This window comes from Euprymna scolopes, chromosome 38 (assembly GCF_053919585.1).
Source record: "Euprymna scolopes isolate OS-2025 chromosome 38, ASM5391958v1, whole genome shotgun sequence".
NCBI lineage: Eukaryota > Metazoa > Mollusca > Cephalopoda > Sepiida > Sepiolidae > Euprymna > Euprymna scolopes.
Window position 1 is genome coordinate 77,310,054 of NC_136519.1, and position 21,533 is coordinate 77,331,586.

Below are 21,533 nucleotides of genomic sequence, written 5' to 3' on the forward strand. Positions count from 1 at the left end.
CCTGCTTTCCAGCTGACTACAATATGATTGTCTTCAAGTCTAACATAAACAAGCTTTTGATGAGCCGTTCCATATAAGTTAACAAATTTACCCAATTTCCATTACTAACAATTAGTACATTGTCCAATTTCTACTGTACACTCTTTAACCCTTATCCTCGAGTGACCTCTTGGCCTTGATAAGTGGTCTGTCTATGTAAAAAGAAAAAAAAATTAAAAATTAACCCTTATTTTCGAGTAGCCTCCGAGCCTTAATATGTGGTGACCCTGTGTAAAAAAAAAAAAAAAAAATTAAAAATAGGGGCACTTGTACAGTTTAATCACAGTTTTAAGACATTAAAAAATGAAAATATTGAAAAAGAAAATTATATTGTATGTATCCGTGTCGAACTGAACTTCCCCGAAAAAAAAAAAATTCACTTAATTTTGATCGAGTATTTTTTTTTTTTTTAAAATTATTTTTTACAACGGAAAAACATATTTTTATGATAGCGGGCTGGATGCAGCCATGTTTGGATTTTTAGAACATGCCACGGGGAGATAATTCCGTCTAAAGCACCGACACCCCTCTCCCTATCCTGAATGCTAGCTTTTCTTTCTAAAAGTCGAAACATGACTACCTTTTGATCCGTATGATAACCAATTGTTATTTCGCTGTAAAAATAAAATAAAATAAAATAAAAATACTAGATTACATTAAGTGAATTTTTTTTTTCAGAGGACTTCATTCCATAACGGATACGTACAATATAACTTTTTTTTTTTTTTTTTCGATATTTTCATTTTTTTTTTTTTTAATGTCTTGATTAAACTGTACAAGTACCAAAAATAGGAACAACAACTGGGACGTAACGTACGGACACTGACTATAAGCAAGGAAGTGTTTTACGGCACGTACGGCTATCCGTAGTTTTTTTTTTTTTTTTTTTTTTTTTTTTGTAGCGTTTCACACTGTGCGCACACCACCTGTCTAGGTCAGGTTTTGTCTATCCTCTTATTTTCCTTTTCTCCCCCACCGCCGTCTCGGAGATTTGATGACGAACTCTATGCTTCTGTCTTTCTCTCCCTCTCTTTACGCACTTCTCTCTCTAAAACATCTAACAGTGCTCTTTGTAGGCACCAGTCGTTCGGCGGACTGCGTGTGTGCATGCACGAATTGTTTATCCTGCAACCCTTAGATTGTGTAACCGTTGGATTTTTTTTATCTCGAAAAACCCCCGTTTCGCCTGGCAGCAAGGCGCAACAATCATTTAATGTTCTGATATCGTGAACAGGAAGAGGGCGAGTCCTGGCAAAAATGGATTATATTCTCAATCGTTACCCGTAAATCTCGACTTCTTCAGCCTGGACAAGCAACTGTTGGTTTACGCTCGCAACAATTGTGTGTGGGGGGAAAAAAGGATTTGTTTTTAAAGGAAACCTTATTTATTTTTTTCTCCTGAAAGGAAGGCATTTTAAATAATAAAACTAAAAAAATAAAAGGAAAGATTTTAAACCTTCTCAAATGTCGGCCCTTATTCGGCTTTTAACTGGGCGCAGGAGGCTGCCCCGAAGTCCGGAATCAGGTTCAGCAGCACCCGGCAAGAAAAAAAATAATTTAACTTGTACCGTGATCCTTTTGGATGGAACTGATTATACTGTTGAAATTAATGTAAGTAACAAAACTATTTTGTAATTTAAATTATTCCGTTAGCAATTTAAAAAAAAAAAAAAAAAAAAAAAAAAAAAAGGGGGGGCTGTGCACTTTGGCCACCGCGTTATTTTTAATTTTTAAAAATTTATTTTTTTTCAGGTTAAATTCAAGCTTCACAATATCTTTTTATTAAATTGTTAGGTGGAAGAACAGAATAGTTACAAAACACCCCCCCTTTTCATGTTAAGAATGGCTTTCAAAATTATGACGTTATTATTTCAGCACGGTGTGCACACTGCACAAGTGCACACAAAAGCACTTATGCAGAAAAGGTACTGTCTACTGTGCTATTTTTTTTTTTTTTTAATAAATTGTATTTTCCAGTTAAATTCAAGTTTTACGATAGCTTTGTTTATTAATTGTTAGATGAAAATAAAGAATAGTTACAAAACACCCTTCCCATGGTAAAAATAGTTTTCTAAATATTATTTCAGCACTGTGCCTTCTCTGCATAAGTACCATAAAAATAAAGAAAGGCGACAGATCGATTTTTAAAAATAAGATTTCAGAAACAAGGGACATAAGTCAGATTGCTTATTTTAGAACGCATTTTTTTTTTTTTTTACTTTCAATTTTATTGTTTTGTTATTTAAATTTTTATTCCAAAAATATTTAATAAATTTACGAAAAAGAACTGCAAATTTTAACTTAAAGTAGTGTTTTTGGTATTATTATACAAACACCGTGACAGCGTTAGGGTTAGGGTTTAGGGTTAGGGTTAATTCGCTGTCACGGTGTTTGTATAGTTTTACCCTGTTTTTTATGTTTAACTAAATTGGTACTTATGCACCTTTTGTACCGCGCTGAAATGTTATTTAGAAAGCCATTCTTAACATGGGTGTTTTTTTTTTGTAACTATTCTGTACATTCACCCAACAATTAGAAAAAAAAAAAAAAACTGTTTTACGATTTATTTTCCTTGTTTGATCTGCCGCCTTTGTACAAGCACCAAAATAAACAATAATAAAATATTGTAAGTAGAGTTTAATTGACATTACAGATTTTCAAATTATACAAATAAAGCTAAGTTTTTTTCTTTTTTTTTTTTTTTTGGTATTTATGCAGAATACGGAGCGTGCTGAAATAATGTTATGTAGAAACACCTTAACAAGGGAGAAGGGTTTTTAGTACTGTTTAAAAATTTTTTTTTTTTTTTTTTTACTATTTTGTACTTTCACCTAACCATTTAATAAACAAAATATACACTAAAAACTGAATTTAACTAGAAAATCCTCTTAAAAACAAAAACCGTATCCTGAATAAAACGTAAAAGTGAAACTTCGTTAAACAATTGAACTTTTTTGTTATACGTTTCCACGAAAAAATATTTGTATGTACAAAGATATATATAATAACTCTTATCAATGACGAAGTATTGGTTTAGTTTATTTTTAATTTGATAAATTTGATATTTTTGCAAGTTTTTTTTTTTTTATTATTATTTTATCATCTGAACCTCTTTTTTTTCTGATAAAAACCTAATCAGAATCTAACTTTTTTTTTTTAATATATATACTAGACTGTTTTTGTGGAAATTGTAAATTGTGCCAACACACACACATACATATATTATAACATCTTTTTAAATTATATAAATTATGGCGCGTGTGTGCTTCCGTAGAAAATACCTTCAACTAAGCACAACTTGATATTTATGAAAGCTTTAACAAGCTTAAATTTCATTTTTTTTTTTTTTCAAACCATATTTTAGTATTTTAAACTGAAACTGTTTAATTATTTTGACGAAATCCTTAGATCAGCCGATTTTTAGTGACTTTTATACCCCCCCCCCAAAAAAAAACAATGCGTAACCAGTAACCACCTGTATAAAACCTGATGTGCTTATACCTGATGTTATCCGGGAGTTTATTTGATACTAGCGCATTTATTGATCAGTGCTGAAATATTATTTAGAAAACCATTTTTATCATGGGGAGGGTGTTTTGTTTTGCATCTATTCTGTAATTTAACCTTACAATTTAATAAAAAATAAAACTTTAAACTTAAATGCTATTAAAAAAAAAAAAAATAAAAAATAACGCGGATCAATAAGTGCACGGACGGCACCGTTTTTTTTTTTTTTTTAATACTTCAACACTTTAACACTTTCGATCTTTGGTGCTAGTGACTGATCCGCGCTATTTTTTAAATCGTATTTCCAAGTTTAATTAAAGTTGTATATGTTTTTTTTTTTTTTTTTTAATTTTTTTTTTTATTATTCAATTGAATAGAGAATAGGTACAAAACACCCTCCCCATGTTAAGAATGGCTTTTTAAATAACATTATTTCAGCACGGATCAATAAGTGCACTAGTACCCGATCTTTTAATATATGAAGACTTGCTAATTTTAAAATCAGTTTAAAAGCTTTCAAATTTCGAAGGGTCACGAAGTAAGTAATTCTACCTTTTTTTTTTTTTTTTTTTTTTGTACATATATTATCGTGCTGGAGTAACGTTATTTAAATAACGTTATTTAGAAAGCCATTCTTAACACCTGAGGGTGTTTTGTAACTATTCCGTACTTTAACCTTACAATTTAATAAAAAATAAATACTATTTAAAAAAAAAAAAAAAAAAAATAGCGCGTAGGTTTGTTTTATTATACACGGTGCTAGTGCAGTTGCAGTAGTACTACTGCAGTAGTGCACTTACTGATCCGTCTATTTTTTAAATTGTATTTCAAAGTTTAAAGTTTTTTAATTCAATTGTAAGGTTAAAGTATAGAATAAGTATAAAACACCCTCCCCATGTTAAGAATAGCTTTTTAAATAATGTTATTTCAGCACGGATACACATAGATTAAAAAAAAAGTTGTCACCCCCCCCTAAAAAACAAAAAAAAACAAATGTTATCAAATATTGGTACTCATCATGTAGAGTGATCCGTGCTGAAATAATAACGTTATTTAAAAAGCCATTCTTAACATGGGGAGGGTGTTATGTACCTATTCTGTACTTTAACCTTGCAATTGAATAAAAAAAAAAAACTTTAATTAAATGTGGAAATACGATTTAAAAAATAGCGCGGAGCGGATCACTCTGCATTAGCACGAAAATATTTATTCGGTTCGAAAATCATACGTTAAGTTTGGGAAAATGGGTTCAAACTAAAAACTATGCAAAATACTGTTAGAAATTTACCCAATATATGTTATCGTTACATTAGATACTGCCAAAAGTCACCATATAATGACCCCCACCCAGCCCACCCTATATGTAACACGATGTAACTTTATTATAAATTAATATTATCAGTATAACTTTTGTACCATTTTAAAGGAAGGGCAAAATAAACCAGTAATAATTTAAAAAAATATTTTCATCGAACGAAAATAATGAAATTGCGAGACGAAACATCGTTGTTTACATAATTGGCGCTTTAAAATAACGTTCCCATGTAGTTTTGACATTCCGAACACGAAAACATATCCGTATTTAATAAATCTAGCAAAAATCAACTAATGGTCAGATTTTCGTGAAATTTTCGATACTTATCCATTTTAGAATGAAATTACATATAAAATGCAGTTTCCGTAAAATATGAGGGGAAATATTTTTTAGTGCGTGCCCCCCCCATATTTTTTTCGAAATTCGATGAAAATATATTTAAATCTATCGCAATTTCTATTTATTATGAAACAATAGTTCAAATAAGTGAAAAGTATTTATTTAAAAAAAATTTAAATACACATATTGAACAAAAATTTACCTTGAAGTTACAATTAAAAAAATGATTTTTTGTTTTTTAAATAGCGTTTTTTCTAATTAATATAGACTATAATCAGTTTAATTGCCAAGAAAAAGAAACTTCGTAAACATTAATTAATTTTTAAAAGATAAAAACGATTAAAATTCCATTATTTCAATTTCCGTTACAACATAGATTTTTAATTGTGTTTTAATTTTTTTTTTTTAAATATTAAGTTTTAATATAAACATTACTCTTGTCAGCTATTTTATCGCCAGATTAAAACCAATTTGAAAATATTATTGCACAATATTAAGCGTTTTGTAGCCCCCCCATCATATTTTGTTTGTTTCTTTTTACCGAACAAAATATGGAATCCCGTAGGTAAGCAAATGAACATTCATTAAAACCTTATTTCATATTTAATATACAAATGTTTATAATATTATTAATCATTAAACTCTGTAAATCTTAAAACCTAACAAAATTATAACAAAGATTAATTGGGTTTGTATTACTGTACACATAGATTCGAAAAAGTTGTAAAAAAAAACAAATATACAACAAATAAATGTTATCAAAGGGAATATAAGTTACTTTTCTACCAAACTGGATATATTTTTCGTGTTTTTATTCAATGTAACATGTTTATTCAGCTCGAAAACCATACAGTGTTTACCGATGTATTGGAAAACTCAAAATGGCGCCTGACTCTCTTTAACACGGTAAGTTCAGGAAAAGAGGGTGTAAATAATAAACTAGTTACTGTTAGAAATTCGCTCGATTGTTACCGTGACATAAGTTGACATATATTCGGTGTTTTTTTTAAATAGTATTTTGTCTAGTTTATTATTTATAACACCTTTTCCCAAACTTACCATGTTAAAGAGAGTGTCTGGCGCCATTTTGAATTTCCGTGGTTATCGCCGTTCTTAACATGGGTAGAGATGAGGTGTAAAAATTTGTGCTTCTTGTAATATTTTTGCCTTTTATATTATAGAAGGCTCACACGGCCGTTTCAGGTTATTCCCGTTATTTGCCGGGCACACCCAATTAATTTTGCGGAAATCGTGGGTTCATAAATACAGAAGTACCATCTATAATATAAATTTCACCTGTTTGTTTAAATGTATGTATGCATGTCTATCTGTCAGCCTAAAACTTTTGACAGAGGCGACGGATTTTCGCGAGATCGGTGTCATTTAAAAGCTCCATCTTTCGGACGATAAATATCGAAAAATTGACCAAAAACATCACTTCCTTCACCCTCAACTGGGCACTTTTCTACAGGGAGGGGTCGCTTTTTTCGCCGATCTTTTCGAAAGTCCTCCCCTCTTATCGATTTACTAGCATTAATTTAAACCTTGGTAACTTCCGGTTTGGCGATGGACGTAACAGCAAAGACGTTACGTTTTTTTTTATATACGTTCTTTTGCTCTTACTGTTAGAAACTCGCTCATTATGTTACTGTGACATAGACTGACATATATTCGATGGGGTTTTAACAGTATTTTGTATAGTTTTTTATTTTTAATTTTTCCAAAATACCGTGTTCTACAGAGAGTCCGGCACCATTTTTAATTTTCCAATACATCGGTAAACACTATTTTTCGAGCTGAATAAACATGTTACATTAAACAAAAACACTAAAAAATTTTAACATTTTATTAACAAAAACGAAATAATTTAATTTTTAAACGAAAAAAGTCAATTTGGTATACCTTTTTAGTATTTTTTTTTACACAAGTCCAACTCTCTGTTCACATTGGAAATGTCGATTTTTATAGGTTTTCGGGTATACTTACAACGAATGAACCGCTCTTTCGGTGGAGGAGAAATCCTTCACGACTGAGACAATTTTTAATTTTTGTACCTTTTCTCCACGTTAAAAAACGACCCAGGTGTCTAACTCTGTCCCGTGGGGAGGCATAGTAAATAGGTACAACGAATGAACCCCCCCCTCCAACCTTCACACCTTAAGAACGGCCTTCGGAATAGACACTTCCAACCTCCCAATGTTAAGAACGACTTTCAGAATATACCTCAACGTCACCATGTTAAGAACGGCTTTCGGAATAGGCACTCCCAACCTTGTCAGCATACCCCAAAACGTAGTAAAGTTGACATGTCGAATATCAATGATGAGTTACGTATTGTAAAAAATGTACCGAATTTAAAACCGAATTAAATTTTTATAACAACAGTAAAACAGAGCATTCTCCGCAAGTTTTACCGAAGTAAGAATTCTTTAAAAAAAAAAAAAAAAGTGATCAATCGTCTAGTGTATACGAACCCACTAAGTGGATGTGGTATCATAAACCGTAGTCTTTCTTTCTTTCTTTACAATTGTACACAAGAGGTTTTTTATTTATTTATTTATTTATTTTCGGAGGTGAAATTTCTCTCAAACGGGTTGATATGTCGTTCTTCTGGCATCAGGCAGGAAAGTTAAGTGTTTAAAAAGAGAAAAGGAATAGCATATACAAGTTTGTTTTCCGTAAAAATTGTAGCTTTACAATGCCTCCCCACGGGACAGTTAGACACCAGGGTCGTTACGGTTTATGTCAGCCGTCGTACAGCGACACTTTATCAAAACTGTTGACATTAAAAAAAATAAAAAAAATAAAAAATTAACAGGAAAACAATATATTACAAAATCGTCAACTGGTGGTGGGGTGGGTTTCCAAGGGCCTAGATGGGGTTTGTTTTATTTTAACTCTTTCCTTTTTTGTTGTTTTCTCTTTCGATAGTCAGATTCGTCTTTTATCGGTTCGAACGGGTTTCATCAGGGAAGTTTTCGAATTCGGTCTTTTTCGGAAGGTTTGTCATTTTATGGATTTTTAAGAGTTCATTCCGAGACAGGTCTTGGACTCAACGGAACTCACTTCGCTGATTTTATTTTTTTTTTATTTTTAATTTATTTATTTATTTATTTATTTTTTAAGGTCTTCGAGGTCACTAACAACGAATCTGATAATTAAACCGTCGCAAATTTACCGTTTGCATGGTATGAACCCCCTGGACTCTAGGACTATTTTGTTCCATTACACTCGGTCGCCACGCCCTCCATCGCTCCTCCCCGATGTAAACAAAATTTTTGTGAAATGTTAAACGGTATTCTATTCGGTAAATGTCGGCGCGTTACTTACGGAAAAAACTGTTAGGTAAACTGCAGAAGCACCTGTTAAACTGCGCAAGGTCTATGATTGAATACCCCCCTCCCCAAAAAAAGAACGGAAAACAATGTTTTTGTAAACTCGTGAAAACTTGAAGATCAATTAAAAAGCATTAAAAACTACGTAACACACACACACACACAAAAAAAAATGAACCACATTTTTTTTGTTTAATTTTATTTCAAATGTCCGCTAAAGATTCCTGCGCAATGTGATAAGTCACTTCACTGCGCGCGTGCGCACGCGAACGCATCATGTAAGAAAACACTACTGGAGGCGGTGAAATGGCGTAAAATAGTCCATGGGTTTAGGGGTTCATACCATGCAAATGGTAAATTTGCGACAGGTTTGATTATCAGATTCGTTGTCAGCGACCTCGAATACACATAACAAAACAAATTAGAGTGGTCGGTGTTCTGTTGGAACGTAAGGTAATATTCACTCTTTTCTTTCTACTTTTCCTCCTGATTTTTTATTTATTTATTTATTTTTGCTCAAACATGCTCTGCGATGTTTATTTATGTAGAGGAGGTACTATATGGTCATATTTTATCGGACCGTTCAACATATTAGACGGTGTTTAAATTCTTCAAAAACAGAATTTTCTTTGATAAGAAATAAGTTTTCACTCTGATAATTTAAAACAATCTTTTTTATTAACAAAATGCCCGATTCGCAAAATTCCACCCCTTCACCTGCTTTGAGCTATCACTTCCTTTTGAACTTAGTGGCTCTTTTGGAGTTGAAAGCTATATTTTCCCTTTATATTAGTTTAACCAAGTTCCACTGAAGGCCAAGATCACAGTGTAGTATCTGTTCTGATGCTACACTTCACTTTTTCTGTCCTCAGTCAGTGGAGGATAAATCCTTTGACAGAATTTTTTTTCTTTTTGTTCCTATCCAGAGTTCCCTTTTTTGAGGAGCTGGATTTTCTCCACATTAAAAATCGACCTTGTGTCTAAATCTGCCCTCGTGGGGAGGCAAGTAAATAGGAACAATTATTCATTTGGTTAACGTGTCTTTATTTTATCAAGTAGACGTAATTACTAATTCAGGTTTCATATCGTTGCTAACACACGCATTGATCTCAATATGCACTAGCACACTTAATTGTCAGTGCAATTAGGGCCTTGTGATTTTATAGCCATTATCTTGGCCTAGGGACTGAATCTTTCGGTATGAAGGCACCGCTTGTAAAAACGTCAAGTAATTTTCAAGTCTTAACTAAACTGTTCTAGGGAAAATAATTTCCGATTCAAATAAAAGTTTTTCGGTTTCGGTAAGGAAAAAAAACAAACAAACAAACAAAAAAGACGAATGTTTTTCTTTTACCGTGCCGCTGTTCTAACAAAGAATGGAAATTTGTGGAATGTTTACAAACGCAATGTTTACTTTACTTAGCTTTAATGATACGAACTTATAAAATAAATATTATTGAAACACTATTGTCGTTGTTACAGGTTTAATTAGAGAAAAAGTAGGGTTAGAATAAAGTTCCGTCCGTCTTTGGTTACATTCTTCATCAGCTGATATTTGTGCTTCATGAATGTCCTTTTTTCTACTAAAACAGTCATTAAAGATTTTTTTTTTTAATTAACATATTTCAAACTGATATAAATTATTGCACAATAAAAATAATTAAATTAAAATCATTTCAAATTATTTAATCAAGTAAAAATTCCATTTTTTTTTTTATACTTGATTACTAAATTTAAAAAGCTATTCTAGCAGATTAACTAACAATTTAATAAACAAAAATACTATAAAAACTGAATTTAACTTGAAAATACTATGAAAAAAAACCCCCAACTTTTTAAATTTAGTAATCAAGTAAAAAAAAAAAATGGCGTTTTTACTTAATTCGAAATAAATTAAAACGAAAATCATTCTTATTTTTTATTGTGCAGTAATTTATATCAGTTCGAAAGATGCTTAAACATAAAAAATATTGTTGAAAGTGATTTTAAAGTCTTTAAATCGACGGATGTAAAGTACTTTCTAACTAAAATTAAAGTTTATAGACCAATGTCAAATGTCATGGTTCATTTGTGCCCTTAAAACATGTCCTTTAGTACGCCAACACTAACCCTAAGTCCAGGGCAACGATAACAAATTAGTTGGCAATACGAGAAAGATACTAGTATTTACGATTTTTTTAGACCATTTTGGAAATATATAATAGACTAGCCTGGGTGCCCAGCGTTGTCCGCGTGTTTGTAGGTGTGTGTTGAGCAAAAAAAAAAAAAGTTGTAATAGGCAGTTAGGCAAGCTCGAACTCGTGACGCGAAGGCGGAAAAGAAAATGGAGGTGTGTGTAAGGGTGTTGGTTAAGGAAAAAAAGGATAATTGCGAGCACAAAAAGAGTAGTAAGCAGGCTCGAAGCCGTACCGCGAAGTAGGAAAAGAAAGTGAAAAAAAAAAAAAAGTGACGTGTTTACTGTTGCATTCATCACCAAACCGGAAGTGATGTAGGTTTAAATTAAAGCTAGACAATCAAAAAGACGCGATGATTTTCGAAAATATAGACGAAAAAAGCGACCTCCATCCTCTCTGTACAAAAGTGCCCATTTGAGGGTGAAGGAATTAATGTCTACGGCCAATTTTTCGATATTTGTCATCCAAAGGGTTGAGCTTCAAAATGATACCGATCTCGTGAAAATTCCTCGCATCTGTCGAAAGTTTTTGCGAGATGTACAAACATACATACATATGTACAAACATACATACGTACGTACGTACAAACATACATACATTTAAACAGACAGGTGAGATTTATATTATAGATGGATACCTGTTCTGTGGTCAAGAACTAGGTGATTCTTTTGTTGGCAAAGTGAATTTTATTCTGAAGTAGTTCTTGAGTTATTTTTTGGCCATTAAGGTGAAATTGCACACAGAGTAGAGAGAATTTCAAGTAAAACCAATGTTATCTACTTAATTGTCATGTCGCAAGTGATGAAAATATGCAAAATTTACAAAAAACGATCAGGTAGAAAATTATTGATAACAGTTTTTGAAGACAATTAGCAAAAATAAAGTTTTGCTAAATTGGGCAAAGATTTTCAGTTTTCAGAAAATATTTACTTCCTTTTGTTACGATTTGAACTCTCTATTTTTTTTTTTCTTGCAAAACTCAATTTTCGCTAATTTTCTTTGAAAACTGTTTTCATTAATAATTAATTTTGTACCTTATCGTTTTTCGTGATTTTGGGATCTGTTCCTCACTGTAACAGGACAGACGTTTTTGGCTTTCAGGCCAAGATCAAAGTGTGGTATCTATTCTTCAAATGCTGCACTTCAATTTCTTATTCTCTCTCGATAGAGGAGGAATCTTTCACGACTGAGACAATTTAAAATTTCTGTTACCTTTCTCCACGTTAAAAAACTACCCTGGTGTCTAACTCTGTACTGTGGGGAGGCATTGTAAAGAGGAACCTGGCAAATCAGTTGATAGCGTTACTTTCACTTGAAATTCAATATTTCAGTTTTCGAATTTCGCTACAATAAGAACTGAAAAAAAATTAAATCTTTTTTCTGGTGGCAATATGGTGTGGGGGGTGTATTTAGTTCGGTCTCTGCAAGAACTATGAATCAAGGTCGGAAAGTGAGATTGAAAAGTCAGCGCCCCCGAGGAGGAGCACTCTGGCTTGTAAAAAGTGCCTGGGAAGCCCTGTCGACCTTCCCTCGGTAAGGGTGCCTGAAGTGATGAGCATTAAACTAATCCTTTCTGAAAGAGAAAGCAAAGCCTGGGAGAGTGGACCTCCTAGAACTGCACATGATCAGCATCACACCGCAATCAAGACAAAATCATTACAAGAATGGTCTAATTGGGGCCTAAGGGTAAAAAAAAAAAAAACACACCTTCAAGGATGGAGTACTGTTGCCATATCTGGGCAGGAGCTGCTAGAAAGGACTTATCCTGCCTTGTTCAAAATAGACTTTGTAGCCTCGTAAGAGATGTCCTTTTCTCTTCCCTGCAACCTCTTTCTCACAGAAGAGATGTTGCGAGTTTGTCTCTCCTTTATCGTTATTTTCATGACAAGTGCTCGACTGAGCTTCAATCTATGGTCCCTCCTCGCCAAACTTTCACAAGAAACACCCGTCTAGCAGAAAACACTATCGCTAATTTCTTTATCTGTGCCTAAACCTAAACGTAGATTCCATAAGCAAAGCTTCTCTCTTAGAACTGCACGCCTGTGGAATTGTCTTCCGTTTTCCTGCTTTCCAGCTGACTACAATATGGTTGTCTTCAAGTCTAACATGAACAAGTTTTTGATGAGCCGTTCCATATAAGTTAACAAATTTACCGAATTTCCATTACTAACGATTACTATATTGTCCAATTTGTCTACTATACGCTCTTTAACCCTTATCCTCGAGTGACCTCTTGGCCTTGATAAGTAGTGATGCCTTTGTAAAGAAAAAAAGATAAACGCAGGTTTTCTCGAATGGATTGCTACTATTATTGTATAAAATTACTCAAATTCATTTATTTAAAAAATATCTTTTTGTAAATTATTCATATTTCCCATATTTTCATTGATTTTTAAAAAAGTACAATTTTTTTTTTTAGGGAAACTTAAAAATGAAATTAAACAATTATTTAATGCCCGCCTGCTGGACTCTCCTTTCATCTAACAATTACTCAAATTAAAACTCTCTCGGCGTCGATATTGTCTCCCTATTTGCCTGTAGATTGTCCATAAAAACTCTCCTTGGTCACGACCGACGTAACTTGGCCTTTATTAGGTGTCCTTCATGTGTTATCTATAATAATACGGGTTTTATATTAATCAAATTAATCATCAGTGATCACAAAAGAAAGGTGGGGGTGGGGTGGGGGGTTAGGGTTGCGATGAGTCATTTTTTTTTTCTTTTGTTAATATGGGCTTATTTTTAATGGTAGGCTTGGATTGGTTTTGTTGGACCTCCTCGTTTCTAAACGTTAAACGTTTTTTTACATGAATATTTCTGAAATATGTTTATTGTCATTGTTTACCTGCCCCTCTACACTGTGGGGATAGTTAGCGCATCAACAGAAGGGGTACTCTGGATTGGTTGGGACGAGAGGAGAAAACCTTATCGACTGGGGCAATTTCTTATTTTTGTTTCAATCTGAATTTTTGGATCTTATGTATCCACGTATTAAATGAGTTATATAAATATATACTAGCATGCATGCTGCCTGGAATTGCCCGGGCACAAGATACGCTTAAATATGATATTTTAATTCATGCAGATTACGTATTTATTATTATAGACAATTCTCTATCGATATATTAAACCTAATATATAATAAATGGAATCACCCGATCGTCGAAGACGATGCAAGCAAGGTCCACACTTATATATAATATACTAAATGTACACGACGTTGTCCAAGATTAAGCGTAACATAAAAAATGAAGTGTAAAAAAATTAAGCGTAACATAAAAAATGAAGTGTAAAAAAATTAAGCGTAACATAAAAAATGAAGTAAAAAAAAAAAAAAAAAAGGCAAGAAACTGAGACCTGTGAATGCGAATATTGTTTTTGTTCTAAACAGTTCATTTGTAAGTAAAAAAAAAAAAAATATTCAAGCTGAGATCGAAACCAAAGCCTAAAGATAGTGAGTTAAGTATGATAACCATTAAACCAGCTTTACACGGTCTTTAAAGTGTTTTCAAACCTACTTATTAATATGTGAACGATTCGCGCATGCGCAGTCATGAAACAGTTGACAAACGGATAAAAATCCGATTCCCTCTAAGTACCAATTTTTCAATTTTTACCCCTTAGCCTTTTTTTTTTTTTTTTTATGGATGAAAAGCGATTAAAATTTTCCACATGTCTGAATACCATATATACCAAATTTCAAGCCTACAGATCAAAAGTATGAGTATATATGTTTAGAAGTGTCCCCCCTCCACACACACACTTATTTTTATTTATTTATTATTTAACCGTTAGCAATAGACAGAGGCTACTAAACTAATTAGGGAATGCATAAAACTTAGGAACATCACGATAGTTGGCCAATACAGAATTTCGAAAATGTGACCGTGATACATGTTTATTCACATAGTGCTGAGGCAACACGTTCAGGACTGCAGAATACAACGCAAAATGGTACATCTCTAGGTGTATCAGAATTTTTGTAGGAATTTTTAACACCCCTAACACGAAACTGCGAATAAAATATAAAAAAGTCGTAATTTCTGTTAAAAGTGGGCTGTTTATTTTCTTTATGGATTATACTTCCAAAATAAACTATTAAAGTTGTTTTAAAAGTAATAGAAATATTTTTTTTTATTTTTAAAAAACAGTAATGAATTTTACGAACTCAATATTTTTCAATTTTTAAACTTTAAAAATCTATCAATTTTTCTATCGATTCTATTTTTATGATATTTTCAGGGTCAATGTGAAATTTTATGCTCTTTCCAATAAACCGAATATAATATTTTAGACAAACGTTTTTTTTTTTAATTTCACGCCCCCTCCATTTTCAAGTGTCTATTAAAAAGTAAATAATTAATTTACTCACCAAAGTTTTATATATCACAAATTGAAGAGAAAATGTCAAATAATATATTCAAATTTAAAACAAAAAAAGTAGTGTTTTTTAGAAATTTACCTGTAAAGTTCGAAGTTTAAAACCTTTTTTTTTTTTTTTTAAACCACGTTATTTGTTTGTTTCTTTTTTTGTTGTTGTTTAATGAAACCTTGGCCCTTTAATTGAAAAAAAAAAATTAGGGCTTGAATTACATTTTTCGAGTAGTTATAAGCTTGGAAAGACAGGGGGGTCGAATGATTTCACGCCTCCCATTTTGAAATGTCTATTAAAAAGTAAATAATTTACTCACCAAAGTGTTATATATCACAAATTGAAGATAAAAGATCAATAAATATATTCAAATTTAAAACCAAAAAAAAGTAGTGTTTTTTAGAAATTTACCTGTAAAGTCCGAAGTTTAAAACCTTTTAAAACTTTTTTAATGAAACCTTGGTCTTTGCTCCTTTAATTGAAAAAAAAATATTAGGGCTTGAATTACATTTTTCGAGGAGTTATAAGCTCAGAAAGACGGGGGTGGAATTATTCAATATTTTTCACGAAATTTCTGACACACCTAGTACATCTCTGAGCGAACACCAGTGCTAGTGATAAATTTTACACACACACACACACACACATATTTCGTGCTACTATACCGTGGTTCTTACCCTATTTTTCAGATCTAAGGTTATTCTTACCAAAGAAGGATAAGAAAAACGTAATTCTTAACAATATTCTATTCTATAAAAAAAAAAACACTGAAAAATCCATAGAACGAACTTTAATCAGAATTAACTTCGATCGTCAATATTGCAAACTTGAAGCAATAATTTAATAATAAAAAATATCAACAAAACTTGTTTAATGTCGATTAAGATTGTTACAAAGTTATTTTGATCTCCTTTCAAAAAAATACGCCAGCAGTGCTCATCCAAGAGCGACTGGAATAGATGCTGTGAAACTCCTCGCCTTTTCTTTAAAATCTTCGTCTTGCTTTCTAACCAAGTCCTCTCAATTTGTTGGGTGTGTACACCTGTATTGGATTTACGTAGTGTTCCTGGTGATTGGCGATTTTGTGATCGTACCCAGCTTGATGACGTTGACCATATTGTTGGACCTGCTTCTACTTCACGTTCAATGATAGAGATTAATGTTGCTGCATCTTTGTGTATGTAAAAATACCTAACATCGGTACCTTGACCTCTATAAGGCCACCATACGCCCATGTATGGAGTACTGTTGTCATATTTGGGCTGGTGCATCTGCTACTAGTCTCTCGCTCCTGGACAAGGTTCAAAAGAGAGTCGCTAACCTGATAGGTCCTGAACTGTCATCTAAGCTTCAGCCTCTAACACATCGATGAAACGTTGCATCCCTCTGTCTGTTTTACAAGTACTTTAACGGTGAATGCTCTGACGAACTGCAAGAACTTGTACCCCCTTGACTAAAATACCCCCGACAAACCCGACAAGCAGCTAAATCCCACCCCTTCACAGTAGAGATCCCTAGGTGTAAGAAAGCTTTCTAATCCAATAGTTTCTTCCCCAGAGCCGCTAGACTTTGGAATTCCCTTCCGGGTCCCTGCTTCCCCAACTGTACTGACATGCAGGTTCAAGTGTAATGTGAACCGATGTCTTTCTGCCCAACTCCCTACATAGTACCCCAGTAGTTGTTGCCCCTGATAGTAGCCCCCTACACCAAAGTGGCAATTTGCCTTGTTTTGGGTGAAAATGTAATAGAATAAAAAAATTTTTTTTTTTAAAAGTCCAAAAACTCATGGCTCAACAACGCGTGTGCCATGGTTCCGATGATATTTGCACTGGATTTCCAATGTTTTCTTCGGCAGGTTCATCTCCAGCTAAAAGACGGCCACGGTTGTATTTCCGGCGTCCTACAAATCTGGCCTCATCTATTTGTATTTCGGTTGTCTGTTTTTCCCCTCATCTTACCTCTCCTGGTCACAGATATGATCTCGGAGCATACTTCCCGACAGTAATTAAACCATATATATATATATATATATATATATATATATATTATTCCTTAATTGGAATTCATATAATAGTAATTAAAACAGTCAACCACAGTATTTGTTGATCCACCAGTATGCTTTGGCACTTCCTCCATTGGAATCTTGGTGCTACCCATGTAAACTAGCTCGAAAATTTCATAGTTCTAAATTACAGTGGAACCTTCGATTCAAATTGATATAATGGAAGAATTTGTTCCCTTTTCGAACTGACTGGCAACCTTTTTTTTTTTTTTTCTGCACCTCCAGACTTGCACATTCTGTCCACGGACATTGTTAGTTAAAATGACTAGCCCATGACATTTGCGGCAAGGATTTTCCTCAACCACAAGACCAAGTTGGAGGAAATATTAATTTTTTTTTTTTTTTTTCACTCATATTGAGGTAGGAACAGAGAATAGGAATCACGCTATAGTAACACCCTTTTTCTCTCTCAATTTTCTTGTTTTGATCTAGTTGAGGATGGCGCATCCTACCGGATCTCATACATTCCAACTGAGAGATATTTGTAAAATTCTAACCATCCCTTTAAATGTAATTGCTTCTATCTCTTTTGCACTTGGTTCACTGGGTGTATTTGCCAGGTAGTTTGCGTGTGTGGCCAATCGATTTGATGTTCTACAATGTAGTGGTATTACCTGGCATGGGAGGCGGCTATCCCAGGGGTTATTTTCTCCTTCAGCATGGGGATAGCTTAATTGCTTGTCGCCTGAGGCTTCTCTATCTGCTAGAGATTGGGCTTAGCAGGTTATTTTGTACTCGGCCCAGTGTGCCCCTTTGAGGGCAGCTGTATTTTCTCCATATTAAACGTGATTTTGACCACCTTTTATTTTTACTATTAACAATTTTTTTTTTTTTTTTACTATTAACAATCTTTTTTTTTTTTTTTTTTTTTTTTTTTTTAAGAAAAAAAAAAAGGGCCAATTGTTGTAAATCATAAATCATATGTTGATTTAAATATTTTGCTTTTAGTTTTAATTGTTGCCTACGTGTGTATGTAGTATGTGTATTTATTTACCTACTACCTGCAGGAAATTGGACAAAATTGGGCGAGTTTTCGGAAAGCCACTGTACCAGTCTACAAAACGTATCTGAGCAGCTCCGTTGATAATCTCTGCTATAAGGCGCCCCAGGCGATTAGCAATAAATTAATCCCTTCACAGAGAGAAGGTAAGACCTGGGAATCTTGACGTCATGAGGCTAAAAGCCTTATCTCAGCTCTACGATAACACAGTCACTGTTGGACTGATTGCCATGCATGTGTGAACAACACCTATCCAACTGTGCCAGATATGTGCATTATATATACGCGGGTTAATCCGTAAAGGACAGCAATTTCTGTAGGAGATCTTAGGGGGAAGAGCTCCATGCATAGCACAGCATTAAAAAACACACATTTGAGTTAAGTTTGTGGTGTTTTTCTTTAACTTAGATATATAATAAGGTTTGCTTGCTACTGTTAGAAATTTGACAATTACATCATGCCTCCCATTGTATTTGTTTTGGACCAATTAGATTGGTTGATTGTACTTGCTGCGGGATTCGCCTTGGTGGGCTTTTTGCATGCGTGCCTCTTTTTTAGTTCCACAGATACAACCAACGATGAAGGACTGGAACTCCAACTCTCTGAATGAGTATCATTGTGCGCCTCTTCCTGTTCGTCTCCTTGAGATTTTTATTTTAAGTCTAAATGATTAGGCTCTATAATTATTATTTAAGTCTCCCTGAGACTTTTAGGTCTGAATTGTCGACCTGTTATTAAGGACCTTTCCTTACATGAACATTATGAACTTCTGTAATATCGTCTCAATGCGAGAATTGAATCTTTTTCATCAGAAAGCATCATATCGACCCCCTTCAAACGGCTGTAAACTCAGATCTTCGAAAATAGAGGAACCTGCTTCCAGTTCCTGTTGAAGATGAGATTATCACTTTTCGAGGTTGTTAATATCTCTTTTCAAAGGCAAAACGGGCATTCTTTTTTGCAACCAAGGATCTAATAAAATTTGTATTGAATTTTAAGGTAGGCCTTGTTGTATTTTGTCTTGTTTAGCGACTCTCATGCAAGTGAGATAAAATCTAACACCACACATTAGCTGGATGTCCTCGGGCCGAATTTTTCTCAATTCCTAGATTTAATTAAAATTTTTTTATCAGTTTCTTTAAGCTGGGGATGGTGCATCCTACCAGATACCAAATATTCACCCACTTAGATATTCTAACCGAGAGATCTTTTTTTTTAAGATCGTCCCTTTGAGTGCAATTGTTTGAATCTCTCTTGCACTTGGTTCACCAGGTATATTTGACATGTAGTTTTTTTAAAAAAAATTTATGAGTCTAGTTGCTCCTAAAAGTGATGGACCGAAATATGTCTGCAAACGTGTAGCTAAATTATGCTTGTTTAAATAGAAAGCTTTATATGCGCATAAACGGTTTTATTTATTATTGAGCATTTTTATATTGACACAGTGAAGATTCACTGGATTTTTTTTTTTTTTTTTTTTTTACCCTGTCGAATTTTCTTTATATATATTTCTCCGAATACAAAATACTGCTTTCTTTTTGAGGAACTGGATTTCCTTCACATTAAAAACCTATTATGTTTAACTCTGCCTTGGTGGGGTGGGGGTGGGGGCAAATAGACACTAACGTTACACACGTCCCCCACCCCTTTATTTTTTGCCTCTGAAGGAATATGCTATAAGATGGAAGAAATATATGAATTTTCGGTGATTGTCTAGAATTTCTAAAAAAAAAAGAAATGGTGAAAAAAAAAAAAAAAAAAGTTACCAAAATAATAAAAATTATTTTTCTACTTAACTGCTTATTTATTATTATTTAATAATTTATTTTAATGCGCTTTAATTTGTATTTTTAATTTTTGTTGTCTTTGGACACTTGTAAATTTGACGGATTAATTATGATGTCGGATTTTACTCTATGAAACGTCGATATCAGTTGCTGGAATCCATATTAAATAGAGAAATAGTCAACCACCTCAGCAGGAATAACCTTCTTAGTGACACACAATATGGTTTCCGCTCAGCAAGATCTACCGCAGATGTGCTGACGGTTATATCCCACAGGATTAGTGAATCTCTTGACAAAGGCTTCCTTTTTAGGGCAATTGCTCTTGACATATCAAAGGCCTTCGACAAGGTATGGCATAAGGGTCTACTTCACAAGATTTCCAGCTACGGTATAACTGGAAATGTTTTCTCAATCATTAAATCTTTTCTCTCCAATAGGTTCATAAGAGTAGTGGTAGATGGACAAAAATCAGAGGCCTGCAATATAAATGCTGGAGTCCCTCAGGGGTCAATCCTGGGCCCAACTCTCTTCCTGATCTACATCAATGACCTCCCTAAACACATACTTAAATCATTGGTTGACATCTATGCTGATGACACGACCATCTATGGTAACACATCAAAGGCTGTAAATGACAAAGTTCTCTCGGATTCTCTCTCCTGATCTCGAGCGCATGGTTCAGTGGGGGAAGATGTGGCTGGTTACCTTTAAATGCATCCAAAACCAAACTCCTATCCTAACATCATCAACCCTCTGATCCCTAGCTGGCATCAATTGTGATGGATGGCTCTCATCTGGGTGAGGCCACGTGTTTTGACAAGCTTCTGGGTTTGACCTTTACTCCTGATCTGAAATGGAACACGTCTGTTGCCAAGGTCGCTGGAAAGATGGTGGGATCCTTCTACCGCTCCAGAAGATATCTCACTACTGATGCAATTCTCTATCTATATAAAAGCCAAGTACGTCTAAGGATGGAATACTGTTGCCATATCTGGGCAGGAGCAGCCAAAAACAGCCTATCATGCCTTGACAGAGTACAAAATAGACTTCGTGGCTTAGTGGGGGATGCCCTTTTCTCTACCCTGCAACCTCTCTCCCACAGAAGAGACGTTGCGAGCCTATCCTTGTTTTATCGTTATTTTCATGGCAGGTGTTCGTCTGAACTCCAATCTCTGGTCCCCCCTCGCCAATCTTTCACGAAGAACACCCGTCTAGTTGAATCCACTGTGAAAAATTTCCCCCACTCTATAGCTGTGCCTAAATCAAAACGCGGATTCCATGAACAAAGCTTCTTTCTTGGAACTGCACGCCTGTGGAACTCTGTTCCGTCTGCCTGCTTCCCTCCGGACTACAACTTGGATGTCTTCAAGTCCAATGTTAACAAATTCCTAATGAACCACCCCCTTAATTAAACACTTCATCAAATATCCACACTAACGTAATGTACTTGCAATAACCCTTATCCCTGAGTGGCTTCCGGGCCTTGATAAGTGGTGATCACTGTGTAAAAAAAAAGAAAAAAAAACCCTTCAGGCTTCGTTCATACCAAGATGAGACCAGCACTCCCAGCAGAGTCTGTGCCATTTTTTTAGGATACCTTATT

At 33.9% G+C, this 21,533-nt stretch overlaps 1 protein-coding gene across 6 annotated transcripts in view; it reads left to right on the forward strand.

Annotated features, from left to right (window-relative positions):
* The first annotated feature begins 842 nt into the window (after positions 1-842).
* LOC145263202 (uncharacterized) overlaps positions 843-21,533 on the forward strand; it is a 420,826-nt gene continuing 400,135 nt past the window's right edge. For 4 of the 6 annotated variants that reach the window (XR_013864490.1, XM_080120273.1, XM_080120272.1 and 1 more), the window contains exon 1: positions 914-1,650. Coding sequence is in view for 4 of the 6 variants with exons in the window: in XM_080120273.1 (XP_079976399.1) it covers positions 1,504-1,650 (147 nt within the window). In the remaining 2 variants the exon portion in view is untranslated. Of the gene's footprint in view, positions 1,651-21,533 lie in introns of all 6 variants that reach the window. The other 2 variants (XM_080120271.1, XR_013864489.1) reach the window with 2 other exon arrangements.